Source organism: Felis catus, chromosome E3, assembly GCF_018350175.1.
Source record: "Felis catus isolate Fca126 chromosome E3, F.catus_Fca126_mat1.0, whole genome shotgun sequence".
NCBI lineage: Eukaryota > Metazoa > Chordata > Mammalia > Carnivora > Felidae > Felis > Felis catus.
In genome coordinates, this window is record NC_058383.1 from 18,089,750 (window position 1) to 18,106,715 (window position 16,966).

Below are 16,966 nucleotides of genomic sequence, written 5' to 3' on the forward strand. Positions count from 1 at the left end.
AGCTCTCCATGATCTGAACTAAGCTAAACCATAAAAATAAAGCTAACTGCAAACGAGAAAGAAAGCCCGTGCTCCCTCATCAACCTTATCTGAAAGAAATGAAAATAAAGACCATATTTTTTGAGAATTGAAGAGAGAAAAAAATAAATGTTTACTCAGTATTATGTGTGCCAGAGCTGTGCCAGGGACTTGACACAAATTGGTGAGACTCGTTATCTCCTATCGCAGATGAACAAACTGAAGTTCGAGGATCATGGAGGCAGGGCACGAACCAAGCTTTACAACATGTCTCCTGCTGGGGTTCCTGGGTGGCTCAGTCGGTTAAGCGTCCGACTTTGGCTCAGGTCATGACCTGGTGGTCAGCGAGTTAGAGCCCCACATCGGGCTCTGTGCTGACTGCTCAGAGCCTGGAGCCTCCTTTGGATTCTCTCTCTCTCTGCCCCTCCCCGTCCCCGCTCACCCTCTGTCTCTCTCTCTCAAAAATGAATAAACATTAAAAAAAATTTAAAGACACGTCTCTTACTAAGGCACCATTCTATGCATGAATTCTTGGCAGGTTGCTATAGGTTTCTGACTTTAAGAAATGATTAACGCATTTTGCAATATATGCACATGTCGAATCAGCATGTTGTAATCCCTGAAACTAATATAATGTTACGTGTCAATTCCATGTCAAAAAATAAAATAAAATAAAAAGATTATCAACATATTCTTCCATACTTGAGTCTGCGTCTCAGGAGCTGCTCTAATTATTACCCTAAAGGTGCCCCAACCCACTTCTGGCCTGGCAGTTTTGAACTGTGTTGACATATAAAAAATCGTACCCTTTGATAGAGGTAGAGTTTATTTTTCTCAAGGATTTTTTTTTTTTAAGAGCAGGTCACAATATATTGTGAGCCAGTTATGCGTAGGATAGAGTATTTGACTGAAACACTATCTCAGGAAATAGTATTTAGCCTTGTTACATGCGATGCTCTTACGTTCTCTATTTCATTCTAAAATATGTTGGTTTGGGGGCACCTGGGTGGCTCAGTTGGGAAAGCATGAGACTCTTGTTGTAGGGCTTGTGGGTTCGAGCCCCACGTTGGCTAGAGAGCTTACTAAAGAAAATAAACTTAAAAAAATACGTTGTTTTTGAGCTGTTGAAGTGATTCCATGGTCCACTAGTGAGTTAAGACCCACAGTCTGAAGAACTCTGTCCTTGAGGATTTTGGTTGATCTCGAGACCATTTGCTTCTCATGTTCCAATGCAGAAATACAGGCTCTAAGAAATAGTGACTTTTTATTTTTTAGCGCTTATTTATGTATTTATGAGAGTTTGGGAGAGAGAGCCCACACAAGTGAGGGAGGGGCAGAGAAAGAGAGAAGGAGACACAGAATCCGAAGCAGGCTCCAGGCTCCGAGCTGTCAGCACAGAGCCCGACATGGGGCTCCAACTGTGAGATTATGACCTGAATCGAAAACAGATGCTTAACCAACCAAGCCACCCAGGCACCCTAGTGACTTTTTAAAATTCACATGGCTAATGAGTGTTGGAATGGAGGACCTCAACCCACATTTCTGTCTTTATGTACAGTATGTTACCGAACTGGGTTTCACCAGAAGGTTCAGAAATAAGAAACAAGAAAACCCAAATTCAAGCCTGCCAGAAGAGAGACACTGGCCTGAAAAGACAAAGGAGGAGTATTTAATGGAATTCTCACCGCAGACAAGGCATGTGACAGTCATTTATGGGGCACCTGTAATGTGCCAGATGGGAAGCAGGAGCCTGGAGTTCAGAGTTGGACAAGACAGGCCTTCCGCCTTAGAATGGGCTTGGGGTTTGGTGGAGAAGGCTTCTGTGTACACAGATAAATTATAGCGCAGGGTAATCAGAGCTGAGCTGGGGAGGTAGCAAACACAGTTGGAGGCCAGAAAAAGGAATTCTGTCTGAAGTGGAGGGGCTGGAGGGAGACCCCTATGATGGAAGCCCTAGGGAGGAGTGCAGGGGGTGGTGCGTGCAGGGGGTGGTGGTGGTGGGGTAGGGGCTGAATGTCTTAAGGGTAGAAGATGGGCAGGTGAGCAGGACAGGGGAACATTTAGGCAGCCAGAGTGGCAGGAGCAAACAGCTGGCTAGTGTAGGGACTGGCATGTGGGTTACGAGGGACAGGAGGCAAGGTGTGGTGTCCCGATCAGATGGGGGCCCCCAAATGTGCAGTGACCACCTGGTGGAGGCTGGTGGCTTGGGCCGTGAAAGAATTCACCTGAGGCAGAACAAAGGAGATAGAAGCTTATGGAATACACAGCAAGGTTGCAGAGGAGAGGCTGTCTGAGAAGAGGCAGTGTGGGGGATGGGGGACTATTTTGGAAGGGGGAAGGTGAGGACTTATGGGGATGTATGGAATTCTCCCCTTTGGTGGTGACTGTGCCTGGTTGTAAGCAGCCCATTGGTCAGTTAGAGCCTATAACTGATTCATGGAGGTGCCCCCGACCCATGGGCCTGTCTGTATTCAGCCAGAGGGCCGCCGTGGCCCTTTTCTTTTTTTTTTTTAAAGAGTTTTTTATTTTATTATTTTTTTAATTTTATGTTCTTAAATTTACATCCAAATTATTTAGCCTATGGTGCCACAATGATTTCAGGAGTAGATTCCTTAGTGCCCCTTACCCATGTAGCCCATCCCCCCTCCCACACCCCCACCAGTAACCCTCTGTTTGTTCTCCATATTAAAGAGTCTTTTCTGTTTTGTCCGCCTCCCTGTTTTTATATTATTTTTTCTTCCCTTCCCTTATGTTCATCTGTTTTGTATCTTAATATCCTCGTATGAGTGAAGTCATATGATTTTTGTCTTTCTCTAATTTCGCTTAGCATAATACCCTCCAGTTCCATCCACGTAGCTGCAAATGGCAAGATTTCATTCTACTTTGATTGCTGAGTCATACTCCGTTGTATATATATATATACACCACATCTTTATCCATTCATCCATCGATGGACATTTGGGCTCTTTCCATACTTTGGCTATTGTCGACGGTGCTGCTATAAACATGGGGCTGCAAGTGTCCCTTCGAAACAGCACACCTGTATCCGTTGGATAAACACCTAGTAGTGCAGTTGCTGGGTCGTAGGGTAGTTCTATTTTTAATTTTTTGAGGAGCCTCCATACTTTTTCCGGAGTGGCTGCACCAGCTTGCATCCCATCGCTGTGGCCCTTTTCTACCTCCTGTCACCCAAGCCTGTTTGCCTACAAGCGGCCTCTACAGCAGGGAGTGGAGGGACCCTCTCTGCAGCTCAGTGAGGTCACTTCTCTCTCAAGACTTTACTTTCTTCACGGGAACCATGAAGGGTGAACAGAAAAGCGCTGTTCACATTTGCTTTTGTGGTAAAACCCTTTGTTCAAATGAAACCACCATCTACCCAAGGCGTAAATGAGGAGACAGAGAATATTTTTTTCTTAACAGGAAACAGATCTGCTATCATTTGGAAATACATTTTGAAAAATCAGTGATGGGAGTCAAGGGGCAGATTCTCCCCCCTGGGGTGTGAATTTGCACCAGGATTTAAGAGGCTTTGTCTGAGAGAGGAAATAGTGCTCTGAGCAGGGGCCCCTTGAGACAGGGTTGGGGGGTATGAGAGCTCACACTGTTCCCACCTCCTGAGGTGGGCTCCCCCTCCCTCTTCCCCTCCACACACCCTCATTCCCCACCCTGTCCATTCTCCACTTTTAAAAGCGGAACAAAACCACTCGGTGGCTCCCCTCACCTTCAGGAGGAATCCAAACTCCTGACCACAGCCTCCCAGGCCCTGTACTACCTGCCCGCCGGCTGCTACCCACACCTCCCCTCCCGCTGGCAGCCACACTTCCCAGCAGCCACCCTGCCCTCCCCGCACACAGTTCCGCACACTTCCTGCTCAGGGTTTGCGTACTCACTCCCTCACCAGGTCCAGTCTTCTCCCAAACGTCTGTAGTCTCTCCATCACTTTGGTGAGGTCTTCACAAATGTTACCCGTGGAGAGGGGGGCCTCCCAGGCAGAGGGACAGCTTTCCCAGCCCTTCTCCTCGTTCACTCTACCTCTTTTCCTCCTGGCCTAGCCCATGGGAACGAGTTGTTCAATTGTCCGATCCCCACCCTGCAGCGAAAGCTCCAGCACTATGATTTGACTTCCTCTGTGGCTGTCTTTCCAGCATCTAGAATGGTGCCTCCAACATGCAGATGCTGCATAAATGTGCTGAGTGAGTCGCTTTGCCAAGGGGCAGAGAAGACAGTGAGAGAATGAGTGTCAGCTGCCCTGCCATAGCAGAAAGCTTGGGGAGGTTTTGGACTTCGCAGCCTTGGGACTGGGCAGGGATGACTTTCACTGCCTGTAGGACTGGGGAAGGTCGGCCCCCAGGGGACACATGGGTAAAATGTGAGAAGTTCAAACAGGAGCAATGGAACTGGACCTGATGGCATACCAACATTAGCTGCACAGTGGTCTAGCTGGTCTCTGGGACCCACAGGCGATGAGCCCTGAGACCCCTCCCACTGGAATAAAGTTCTCTCTTTACACTCTGGAGAGGGGATGGAGGACCTGCTGGGGGGAACCAGGGACCAGCCTATGGGCATCGGGGAGACTCTGACTCTCTGCATAGGTGGGGCCGGTGCATCAGAGTGAACCTATGGCAAGTGTGGTGGTCTCCCCCTGAGGGTCCCAGATGTGTCATGTATGGAAATATGAGGGTATTCTCCTAAGGCATTCACTGCAGACCTCTCTGGGCTACCATCTTTTTTTTTCTTAATCTTTTATTTATGTTTTAGGGAGAGAGAGAGAGAGAGAGAGAGAGAGAGAGAGAGAGAGAGAGAGAATGAGTGGGGGAGTGCCGGGGGTGGGGGTGAAACAGAATCTGAAGCAGGCTCCAGGCTCTGAGCCATCAGCACAGAGCCCGATGCAGCTCTCGAACCCACCAGTGGTGAGATCACTATTGGTCCAATTCTTAACCAACTTAGCCACCTGGATGCCCCTGAGCTGCCATCTTTGATATCCAGTGTTTGGTTCCATCCTGTGAGATATACTCCTCATAAGGAAGACAAAAGACAGACAATAGTGAGAGGAGACAGAGGAAAGATTTAGAGAGAGAGCTTGGAGGAGAAGAGACAAAGAGAAGAGGCAGAAGGAAAAAGGGATGGAGACAGTGAATACAAAGAACAACCCTTAGAGCAGGAGATGATGGGGAAAGATCAAGACAAACGGAAAGAGAGAAGTAGGAAAGAAAGAAAACCAGAGAGGACAAGAGAGACAAAACAAAACAGATGAATGAGGAAGTTATCTCACCAGGACATGCTTGTTTTGAACTTGAAGCAGAGATCAGACAATGCAACCTTGGCTGTCCTCTTTGCTCTCGGAATCTCCAGACCAAGAGCCCTGTCCTATATCTGGCTCCTTAGGTTGGGACTCCCTGGCTTTCCTGGGAGGAGTCCTCAGTCCTAGATGGTCTATGAGGGGTGGATACTCTATGTGTCCAGCTACTAGTCATTAATCACCAAGGCTAATGACTCCAGCTCTTCCCTGGGCTCCATCCATCTCTCTGCTTGGGAGGGCCCACTGACTCAGAGGGTCAAAGAGCCAATCCTAGAGGAATCAGGAAGTAGGACTCAGGAGTCCATCCTAGAGACTTCTGTGGAAGAGAAGGGCCTCAGAAGAGAAGAAATCTATGACATGAATCTAAGGCCTATGGGAAGGAGCTGTTGCCCCGTGTGGGCTTTATCCCCTAGAAGATTCAGCCATGGCTCTCAGGAACCCCAAGGGCCCGGAGCCCAGAAATGCCCTCAAGGGAGGACCCATCTACCATTACTTCCTCAGCGTCCCACATGCTTATTGGCCTGACTGCCTGTCTCCCAGGAGGGACATCGACAGGTGTTCAGTGTCCACCTGCAGCAACATGTTACCCTTCTCAGAAAAATTTTGTAAACAGTCTGGCAGATTGAGGATGAATAGATGGGGGTGGGGGGGGGAAGGCCAGTACGGCAAAATATTAACCATTGTAGAATCTACGTGGTGTGTATATGAGTGTTCACTGGACAATCTTTTCTTTTTAAAAAAAAACTTTTTTAATGTTTATTTTTGAGAGAGACAGATAGAGTGTGGATGGGGAAGTGGCAGAGAGAAGGGGGAGACACAGAATCTGAAACAGGCTCCAGGCTCTGAGCTGTCAGCACAGAGACCGACGTGGGGCTCAAACTCTGGAACGGCAAGATCATGACTTAGGCTGAAGTGAGATGCTTAACAGACTAAGCCACCCAGGCACCCCGTACAATTCCTTCAATTTTTCTATATGTTTGGATTTTTTTTCATATAAAATAACAGGTAAGAGAAGGAAAAAATGTCTGGAAAATAGTAGGTGCTCCTAAATACAGGGTGTTGGGCACATAATCCCTTCCCAGGACAGTCTAGATTTCAAATGCAAGACAGTGAGCACGATGTTTATCCTGAAAGATGACAGATTGCAAGTAGGAGCACCTGCAGAACAATCAAATAGGGGGGTGGCAACCTTAGACTACACCCAGAAGCAATTAGAAACTTTGCCCACCCAAAGTTTCTGGCCCTTCGGTTGGTGACCTTTTCTCAAGTTTGTTCTGCCCATCCTGAGACCGGGGCCTTGGCCTAGAGTGGACCCCACCCTGATACCTGTAACTCTTGAGGGGAGAGGCAGGATAAGATATTCCAGACCCTGCCTGACAACTGACCCTAAGAGGGTGATCATGTTTGCTTAGGTAGTAAGGTTCACACAATAAAGAGCAGGCAGAGGGCTTGGACCTGGTATAAAAGATCTGGAAGTTTCCAGGTGGTTACTTTGCACCTGGAACTGCCAGGTGAGGGGTGACAGAGGCCTGGGCTAAGGGGTGAAAGGGATGGCTGGATTTGAGTTAGGGGGGAATTCAAACGGCGGTGGACAGCAGCCTGCCTGGAGTGAGCGGCAGGGGAGACCTGTGTGGCAGCTACCTGGGGCATCTGAGGGAGGTGCAAAGTATCTGGGTCTCAGAGGAAGGACTGGAGACACCTGGGATGCTTGGAGTATTGATACAGCCAGATTTGTGTTAGTGGAGAAAGAATTATGACAAATAGACCAGGCATCTGGAATCTGATATCTTGAGCTGTGGTCCAAACTCGTTGTGCAGTTTCTCAACTGCTCCAATGCTGGTATTGGCACAGTCTCGTTTATAATCACCCTTACTGCCCGGGTGACACAAAGACGCACCCCTAAAATGCTCCTTTCTTTCTGATTGGAGACTCTGACCCGAATATCCCCCAAGCCGGGACCATGTATCACAGGCAGGTTGCAGTTAGGTTTTGCTCAGAATCCTGGTTTGGTAAACTCAACCATCTCTATGGTTTGGAGATGGCCTCCACTTCTTTGAAACTCTTTTCCTGCTTTGTGCCAGGAGGGATCAGGACTTACATGGGTTGGTCAAGACAGAGGCTTCTGACTCAGGATGGAACAAGGGGGTCGGCTACCTCGAGACCAGGGAGGACAGAGGGGTTAAGGACACCGTACCTGCCAGGAGCAGGACTAGAGACTAGGGGCAATCCTTTCTGAGCCCAAGACTGGGTCAGTTAGGTCTGAGTTGAGGGACAAAGAGGGCTGAGTCTCAACTGGAAGTCTAACCCAGGGAAGCCTGGGTAAATGAAGTCAAAAGGAAACAGGGTGAATGAACCTTGACATTCTCCTTTCTTTCCCCTCCAGCCCAAGAATGTTGACCATTGCTCTTCTTGCCCTTGTCTGCGCATCAGCCTCGGCCAATGCCAGTAAGTGAGAAGCCAGGAGCCCAGTATTAGCGTCATGGGAAGGCAGCTTCTTGCACTGCCGGTAGCCAAGGCTCGCAGGGGCTGGCTTGGGGTGGTGGGTGTCGAGTTGTGGGAGGTGTAGGAGTGGTGAGGAGGGACTGGAGCTCCTTCTGACGCCTACTGTCCCCTCCAGTTCAGGCTAGGTCCTCCTCCTTCAATGGAGAGTATGGAGGCGGTGGAGGCCGTCGATTCTCCCATTCTGGTTACCAGCTGGAGGGCCCCATCACCGCCATCCGCGTCCGGGTCAACAGATACTACATCGTAGGGTAAGATTCTTTGTGTGTCTGTGGTTTGGGGATCCTCTCTGATCTTACCACACTGGAAAGTTCTCAGTCACTTTGGGTCACATCTGTTTCAGTCAACAGGTCCCAGGGATAACTTGGGATGTGAAAGGTATCAGGAGGCTGGGGTCTGAGGCCGGTGCTGCTACAGCCCTACAGACCCCAGCGTGCATGTCCTCAGGCGAAACTGTACCACAGCCGCTGAGGCGCTGGGAAGCTGGCTACTATGGCCCCACCTGAGGTGTAGATCCCCTCGGGCATCCTCCATCTTGGATGACGCTCTCCCCAAAACATGTATCCTTGTGATCCTGGGGCAACAGAGTCTCTTCCCTCATGAAAGCCGTCCAGAAAGGCCCATCTGCTTCTTTCACGTAGGGGTTGGGGGCACAGCCGGAACCTAGATTTCAAAGTGAAGCTCTACCACTGTCCGGGGGGCTCCGGCCAAGTTACTTTTCCTCTCTGAGCCTATCTGTCGGCAAAAGGAGTTGAAGTTCACAGTGGGACCTCAAGGGCTCCCTCATCCCTCACACACCTTGGCACTGGCAGGGGACCTGTCATCTCTGCCACCAGTTTGCAGGTCTCTCGGCTTGTAGGCCAAGAGGTCCTGAATTCCAATCACCCTGCTCAGTCTTCCCTCCCTCACCACCCCCCACCCAGCCTCCAGGTGCGCTATGGCAAGGTGTGGAGCGACTATGTGGGTGGCACCCAGGGAGACCTGGAGGAGATTTTCCTGCACCCCGGGGAGTCAGTGATCCAGGTGTCTGGCAAGTACAAGTACTACCTGAGGAAGCTCGTCTTTGTGACTGACAAGGGCCGGTACCTGCCTTTTGGGAAAGACACAGGCACAAGTTTCAATGCTGCTCCCTTGTACCCCAACACCGTGCTACGCTTCATCAGCGGCCGATCTGGTGCCCTCATCAATGCCATCGGCCTGCACTGGGACGTCTATCCCAGCGACTGTGGCAGTTGCTGAACCGCAGCCTTGCCCTGGGCCAGGCACTGCAGTGGGGCTGTGAGAACTACCTTACCACCAACCCAACCTACAGGGTTCAATAAAAATAATAATAAAAGGACATAGCTGACGCTGGAGTGTATGTGGGTGTGTGCAGCTGGGACCCGCCTCCTGACTCTGGCTGTGGATGTGTGAATCTCCTTTCTGGCTATCTGTTGGACGTCTTTCTGGTGAAGAGTGGGAGGGAGAGAGAGAGGTGTAATGTCTTGGGCTTTTCTGCATAGTTTGTCGAGAAGAGGAAAGATTCTGTCTTGCTCCAACTCTTTTTTTTCAAGGATAGCTCCTGACACTAGTTTATCCAAACTGGGGTTCCAAGCCTGAGAGTGCGGCCTAGCTTACTGCCCAAACCCCAGATGTCCAACTCTCTAGACCATGTCTCCCTTGAGATAGTGTCTCCCCACCAAAAGGCTGTCACCTGGCTCTCTTGCCATTAACCCACTTGCTGTCTCTGGGTGGCCTGGGCCATTTTCTTCCGTGCTTTCTCAGAATCCACCCGACTCCCGAAGCTTGGCCCACGTTTGTGTCAAGAAATCTGTCTCTTACTCCAGCCTGGTTCCTCCCCACCTTTGCCCATAAGCACTGATGCTCCCTGCTTAGCTCAGCTCGCTCAGAATTGGGCTTCTTTCCCTAGGAAGCCGCTACCTCCTCAACGGCTTCTACTCTGCCAATACCATCCTCAAAAATGGACATTCCAAGAGGGATAGATGTCCATGGTGGGTTTCCATGAACGTTGGGGGTTGGTTACCATTCAGGGGAAGCAACAGAGTGGCTGGATAGATTCAGCAAGGATATAAAGTTGCTTTGGAAATAAGCTTTGGACTCTAGTGCCCAGTCCTAAAATTACCACAGTGTTTTGTTTTTGCCTTTTGGTGGTGGTGGTTGGGGGTGAGGGAAGGCACTCATTGCTCCCCAAAGATTTATTCACATCAAGGGGAATGCCAGAGTCACATTTCTTCCCAATGAGACAAAGATAATAATTGTTTACATGTAATTTGAGGAAGAAATATTAACATTACAGAAACAAACTCATGCCTAGAGAGTTTTTAGAACAATTCCTTTATTTCTCTAAAGAATTCCATGGAATGGAGTATCATGTCAGAGTAATTTGTTTTGAGATATAAAGTACATAAAATTCACCCATTTATTTATTTATTTATTTATTTATTTATTTAAGTTTATTTGAGAGAGAGCATGAGCAGCGGAGGGGCAGAGAGAAGAGAGACAGAGACAGAGAGAATCCCAAGCAGCCTCCACACTCAGTGCAGAGCCCAAAGCGGGGCTCGATCTCACAAACTGTGAGATCATAACCTCAGCTGAAATCCAGAGTCAGCCACTTCACCGACTGAGCCATCTGGGTACCCCAATAATCAACCTTTAAAAGTGTGCCATTTGTGACATTTTTAGTACATTCAGAGATTGTGCAACTATCACCGCTAATGCCAGAATTTCGTCATCAGCTCAGAAAGAAATCCCATCCCCATTAAGCAGTCGCTCCCCATTCCTCTCCCCCAGCCCCTCGTAACCACCCATCTACTTTCTGTCTCTGTGGATTTCCCTGTTCCAGGCATTTCATGTAGATGGAATTGTACAGCAGTGTGGTCTTTTGTGTCTGGCTTATCCCATTTAGTGTATTTTCAAGGATCATCCACGTGGTAGCACGTTCAGGACTTTGTACCCTTGTGCAGCTGAATCTGACACATCAGGTACCTGGCCAACTTCAGGATCAGCTTTGCACCAGCGGGTCTCACCCTGAGCCAGTGAAGTCACTGGCACCTGACAGGCAGCTTCCGTAGAAGAGGACAAAGTCATGGGATTCCCGGCTTTTGTGTAGTCGACATATTAGGCTTTTGTAAAAGATTTTATTTAAAGAAAATTTTCCTTTCCTTATAGTTCTAAAATTGCTAAATTGAGCTAATCATACGTTTATCAAATGCTCTCTGCTAGGTGCTTGGGAATACAAAGACCACTGAAGAATTGTTTCTTTTCCTCTAGTCAAAGGGAAGACTTGGTGAAGGAAGGGCTGTGTGTGTGTGTGTGTGTGTGTGTGTGTGTGTGTGTGTGAGCGTACGCATGTGCGTGTGTGATAGAGGCACAGTACTGGGCTCAGGCCACAGCCTATGCAGAAATATGAACACATTAAAATCACAATCGCACAGTTAAAATGCAAAGTTCTACTGGGTAAAGATGAAGCCTCATGGAAAGACAGGGACCATGCATGTCATGCTGAACTGTTGAAACTTTATTTTATGGGCTACAAGAAGCCACTGAACCAAGATTTCGTCCAGGGGATTGGTAAGATTTATACGAAAATCATTTTTCCTTGTATAAGTGGGGAAAATGGATTGAAGGTGAAGCAGGATGAGATAACAGTTAAGAGACTAGGTCTAGATCAGAAATGATGGATGTCTGAACAAAGGCAGTGATGTGAGGGAAAAAAGAGAGGGAGGAATTTGAGAGATTCGAGGGGGAGGGGAGACTCAGAAGAACTTGATAAAAGAACCCATGAAGGTGAGTCAAAGAGGAGAGTCTAGAAGAACTATCATGTCTAGTATGGGCAACTGGGAAGACAGAGATTCTTTCTAAGATGAGGACTACAGGAGAAGAAATTAGCTTTTGGACCTGCTGCATTTTTAAATAATACTTATTTGTTTTGAGAGGGATGAAGAGAGAGAAAGAGAGCAAGAGAGTGCAGTAGCAGGGAAGCGAGAGAGAGAGAATCCCAAGCAGGGTCCGTGCCACTAATGCAGAGCTTTATGCAAGGCTCGATCTCACAAACCTGAGATCATGACCTGAGCCGAAATCAAGAGTCAAACGCTTAACTGACTGAGCCAGACAGCTGCCCCAAGGACCTGTTGCATTTTGACATATCTGTGGCACATCCTGATGGAGACCCAACATTACACAGAGGACTATTTAGCAATAAAGGCTTGGATACAGCTTTCAGGTAAGCCTTAGATTCAGGAGTCACAAGCACAGAGACAATGGACTTCCAGTGGTGGATATGTGGAAGAAGTCACGTGGGAAAACTGTGGGCATATAAAATGAGAAGGCTGGCGTCAGAGGATTGGAGAATACCAAAGAGGAATTGGTTAGAGAAAAGAGACGGGAGGGGCCGGGGAGGGAATGCACTCAGGGGCAAGAGAGTAATTTCATGGAGCTGTTACTGCCATCTAAGCAAGAAAAAGACCGACTTGAGATTCTTTGCTTTTGGCAATCAGAAGGTCACGAATAATCCCAAAAGAGCTTCGGGGGATTGGGAGAAGCTGAAACCAGGCTGCAGTTGGCTAAGGAATGAATGAGAAATGAGGAAATACAGGCAGCAAGACTTGAATATTCCAAGATGTCTGGCTCCAGAAAGCCAGAAAATAGGCTAGTCACAGTTATGGGGAATGTAAGGAAAGAGAGATCGGGTTTTTTTCCTAGACAAGGGAGACATCAGCATGTTTATATGACGAAGAAGGAGTCAGAGGGAGGAAGAGGCTGAGGATTCAGGAAAGAGGAGGGAACTGATGGAACAAGGTCTCGCAGGAGATTGGGGAGGATGTTTTACGTAGCTGTTGGGGCAGGAAACCTTAAGAAAGAAGAAAATGAAGATGAGTGAAGGTACAGGTTAGTTTGTAGAGGGAGTGGGTATGGAGCAAACCTTGAGGGAATTAATACCCAACCTTGACTTGTTCGGTTGCATAAGTAAACCTGCCTGTTGTATGAGTCACATTCTTCCAGAGGAAAGCCAGCAGGAGACATATGTATATATATACATAAAGAGTTTTTTTCTTTTAAGATTTCATTTCATTTTATTTATTTAAATGCTTTATTTTTGTGAGAGAGGGAGAAAGACAGAGCACAGGAGGAGGAAGGGCAGAGAGAGAGAGAGAGAGAGAGAGAGAGAGAGAGACAGAATCCGAAGCAGGCTCCAGCTGTCAACACAGAGCCCACTCAGCGCTTGAACTCGTGAACCGCAACATCATGACCTGAGCTGAATTTGGATGCTTAACCAAAGGAGCCACCCAGGCGCCGCTTTAAGGTTATTTACTTATTTATTTAAATTTTTTATGTTTATTTTGAGCGTGCGCGCGCGAAAGAGAGAGCAAGAGAGAGCGCGCACGCAATAGCAAGCGTAAGTTGGGGAGGGGCAGAGAGAGAGAGAGAGAGAGAGAGACAGAATCCGATGTGGGCTTCAGGCTCTGAGCTGTCAGCACAGAGCCAGACATGGGGCTTGAACTCATGAACTTGAGAGCATGACCTGAGCTGAAGTCAGACACTTAATGGACTGACCACCCAGGCGTCCCTTCTTATGCCTGTTGTTGGAAGTATTTTTTTAATGTTTTTTTTCCTCCTTTGTTGACTTAAGAGCTATAACTCTTTCAGTGTGTGTGTGTAGTTGCTTTACGGTTTATAGCATTCAACTTTAACCTATCTCAGTCTGCTTCTGAGAAGCATTACACCACATCATACATAGTATAAAAATCTTTCAACTGTAGACTTCCATTTCACCTCTCCTGGCCTCTATGCTATCATTTTCATGTATTTACTTTTATATATATTGTAACCTCCACAGTATACTATTCTTTTTTTTGAAAAAAATCAATTGTCTTTGAAAGTTACTTAAATAAGAAAATAAGTCATATGTATATATACACATATATATGTATAGATATACACATATATATACATATGTCTACTATTTTTTTAAAAATTTTTAATTTTTATATAATCTCCATATCCAACGTGGGGCTTGATCTCACAACCCAGAGATCAAGAGTCGCGTGGTCTATCAACTGAGCCACTCAGGCACCCCTACAATTTCTACTATTTCTGATGCTCCTCATTCCTTTGGTGAATCCAGATTTCTTCTAGGATTATATTTCTGCTGTTCAAAGGATGTCATTTTACAATTTCATTGGGTGTGGGTCTTCTGGTTCAGTTTTTGTAAATCTGAAGATGTCTTTTTTTGCCTTCACTTTTTTTTAATTGAGATGTAACTGACATAGAACATTATATTAGTTGAAGTGTATAATGTGATGACTCGATATCTGTGTATATTGCACAATGATTACCACAAGAAGTCTAGTTAACATTCATCTCCATACATAGTCACAGTTTTCTTTTCTTGTGATGAGAACTTTTAAGATCTACTCTCTTAGCAACTTTCCAGTATAGATTACAGTATTGTTAACTATAGGCACTACACAGTACATTATATACTCAGGCCTTATTTATTTCATGACTGTAAGTTTGTACCTTTGGACCCCCTTCACCCAATTTACCCACTTTGCCTACCCCCTGCACCCACCTCTGGCAAAACCAATCTGTTCTCTGGATCTATGAAATTGGGATTTGCCTTCCTTTTGGTTTTTCTATTTTTTTTATTTACTTATTCATTTATTTTAAGTAAGCTTCACGCCCACCACAGAGCCCAACATAAAGCTTGAACTCACGACCCCAAGATCAAGATCTGAGCTAAGAACAGGAGCTGGACGCTTAACCACCGAGCCACCCAGGAGCCCTTTAAAGATTCACTTTTGTTTATTTTAAAGGTTACTTATTTTTGACAGAGAGAACATAGGGAAAGGGCAGAGAGACAAGGAGAGAGAGAGAATCCCAAGCAGGCTCCTTACCATCAGCATGGAGCTGGACTTGGGGCTTGAACTCACGAACTGTGAGATCATGACCTGAGCCAAAGTCAGAACTTAACCAACTGAGCCACCACCAAGGCACCCCTAAAGATTTTAGTTTTTAAATAATCTCCATACTCAATGTGGGGCTAGCGGGTCAAACTCACAACCCCAAGCCCAAGAGGTGCGTGATTTACCGATGAAGTCAGCCAGGTGCCCCTTCGGGCAATTTGATTATGGTGTGCCTCGGTGGAGATTCTTGTGGGTAAGATTTGTTGAGCTTCTTATATCTGTTGGTTTATAATTTTCAATAAGCTTGGAAATTATTCAGCCATTACTTCTTAAAATATTTTTCCATCTCTCTGTCTCTCCTCTCCTTCAACTCCAATCATTCACACACTAGGCCAATTGAGGTCATCCCACAGCACACTAATGCACTTTTCATTAACAAAACTTCCTTTCTGACACATCTTGGGGAGAAGCCAAGATGGCAGAACAGCATGGAAGTTTTTTGTGTGTCTCGCGTCCATGAAATACAGCCAGAACAACACTAAACCATCCTGCACACCTAGAAAACTGAACTGAGGCTTAACACAACAGTGTGCACAACCTGAACCACAGAATTCAGCAGGTACACCGTGCAGATGTGAACTGCCAAGGAGGGTAGGGACCCGCTTTTGCATGTGGAGAGAGGATGGAGACGTGCAAATAGAGAGAGGATGGGGACATGAGGGGAAAGCACCCCCTCAAAAGCAGCTAGAGAGAAAGTGGAAAGTGGAAACAGCCATAGGATAAAAAGGAGAAGGAGAAAAGAGAGGGTTTAAATTCCATTAAGACTCTATAAACAGGAGGAGTGCAGAGGCTGAAACTCCGCAGCTGACACCTGGCGGTGCGCTGGCGGGAAGAGCAAATCCCCAGGAGCAGAGTGGCATCCGGGGTTCTTCAGGCCACAACAGGAGGGCGGTTCCCCTGCTGGGAGGACACCTGTGTGGTTCCCCAAAGGCAAGGCCCCAGTGGACCCGGGAGAACAACCACATTCGTTGGTACTGGAACAGGGTCATTGGGGGTAAGCCTGGTGCCAGATGCGTGTTGTGATTTTCCATAGTCCCTGAAATGCTGCTGCTACACTATTGTGTGAACTTATTCTGGGGCGGGCTGGCACCCAACCACAGTCTCTGGGCGTCGGCAGCAGCACGGTCTCTCAAACGTTCTTGGGTGCGGCTGGCACCAGGCCATTGCTTGGTGAGACCCTCCACAGAGGGCAGAACGGGTCAAAGCCCCAGTCCCTCAGAAGTAAGGGGCCAGAAAAACAGCCACATCAGAGACAAAACTCAGGAGGGAGGTGCTGCCTGGGGCTTGGTCACGAACTACATAAAAGCGGGGAGTGGATGGAAGCTGAATACAAAGGACGGGTGTGTGATTGCTGATCGGGGAGAACAGAGTTCTGATACTAGAGAATGGTTGGCTGGATGAAGCCATTTTCACCACTCCCGTGCGTGCGCAAATGCACCTACAACAAGCGCCACAACCGTCCACCCCAGCAAGCTAAGCAGTGCCATCTAGTGGAGAACGGAGCCATTACACTAAGTTCCGCCCAACTGGGCCAACCTCGCTCTTTAGGAACAGAAGACTCTCCGCCTGCTTAGTTTATGGACTATAAAGTGCTTCATAGTTTGACTACTAGGAGAAAACGAAATAATTTCAGTCGTATTTCAGTCTGCTCACTATTCCATCTATTCAATTTTCTTTCTTTTTTTTTTCCTTTCTTCTTTATTCTCTTTTTCATTTCTTTTTCTTGAATACAGAAAAAAATGAAAATCATTTATTTTCTATTTTTATTATGATATTTTTCTTTATTTTTCCTACTATATTTTTTAATTTTCTGTATTTTTTTCTAATTCTATTTTACTTCCATCATTTCATTTTAGTCTACTTCAGTGTATTCATTTTTTTCAAAATTTCAAATGATTTCCTTTTTTTTTCCTTTCCCCCTTTTTCTCTAATCTATCAAGCCCCTTTCAAAGCCCTGACCAAAACACACCTAGGATCTTGGATCATTTATTCGATTTTGTGTGTGTGTGTGTGTTTGTTTTTAATTTTTTAAGTTTAATATTTTTTAATTTTAGTATTTTTAAAATTTTATTTTTTTACCTCATTCATTCTTTTTCTCCCTTCAAAATGATGAAACGAAGGAATTCAACCCAAAAGAAAGAGCAGGAAGAAACGACAGCTAGGGACTTACCCAACACAGAAACAA

General features: G+C 46.7%; 3 protein-coding genes across 4 annotated transcripts in view; 2 read left to right on the top strand and 1 right to left on the bottom strand.

Moving 5' to 3' along the window:
• CE3H16orf54 (chromosome E3 C16orf54 homolog) overlaps positions 1-16,966 on the bottom strand; it is a 78,581-nt gene that overhangs the window by 33,960 nt on the left and 27,655 nt on the right. The window lies entirely within an intron of this gene.
• LOC101095538 (zymogen granule membrane protein 16) overlaps positions 1-16,966 on the top strand; it is a 53,316-nt gene that overhangs the window by 21,091 nt on the left and 15,259 nt on the right. The window lies entirely within an intron of this gene.
• LOC123382620 (zymogen granule membrane protein 16-like) lies at positions 7,700-9,165 on the top strand. The gene is made up of 3 exons (XM_045048027.1): positions 7,700-7,762; positions 7,935-8,067; positions 8,740-9,165. The coding sequence occupies exons 1-3, from the start codon at positions 7,708-7,710 to the stop codon at positions 9,053-9,055; spliced, it is 504 nt and encodes a 167-aa protein (XP_044903962.1). The 5' UTR covers positions 7,700-7,707; the 3' UTR covers positions 9,056-9,165.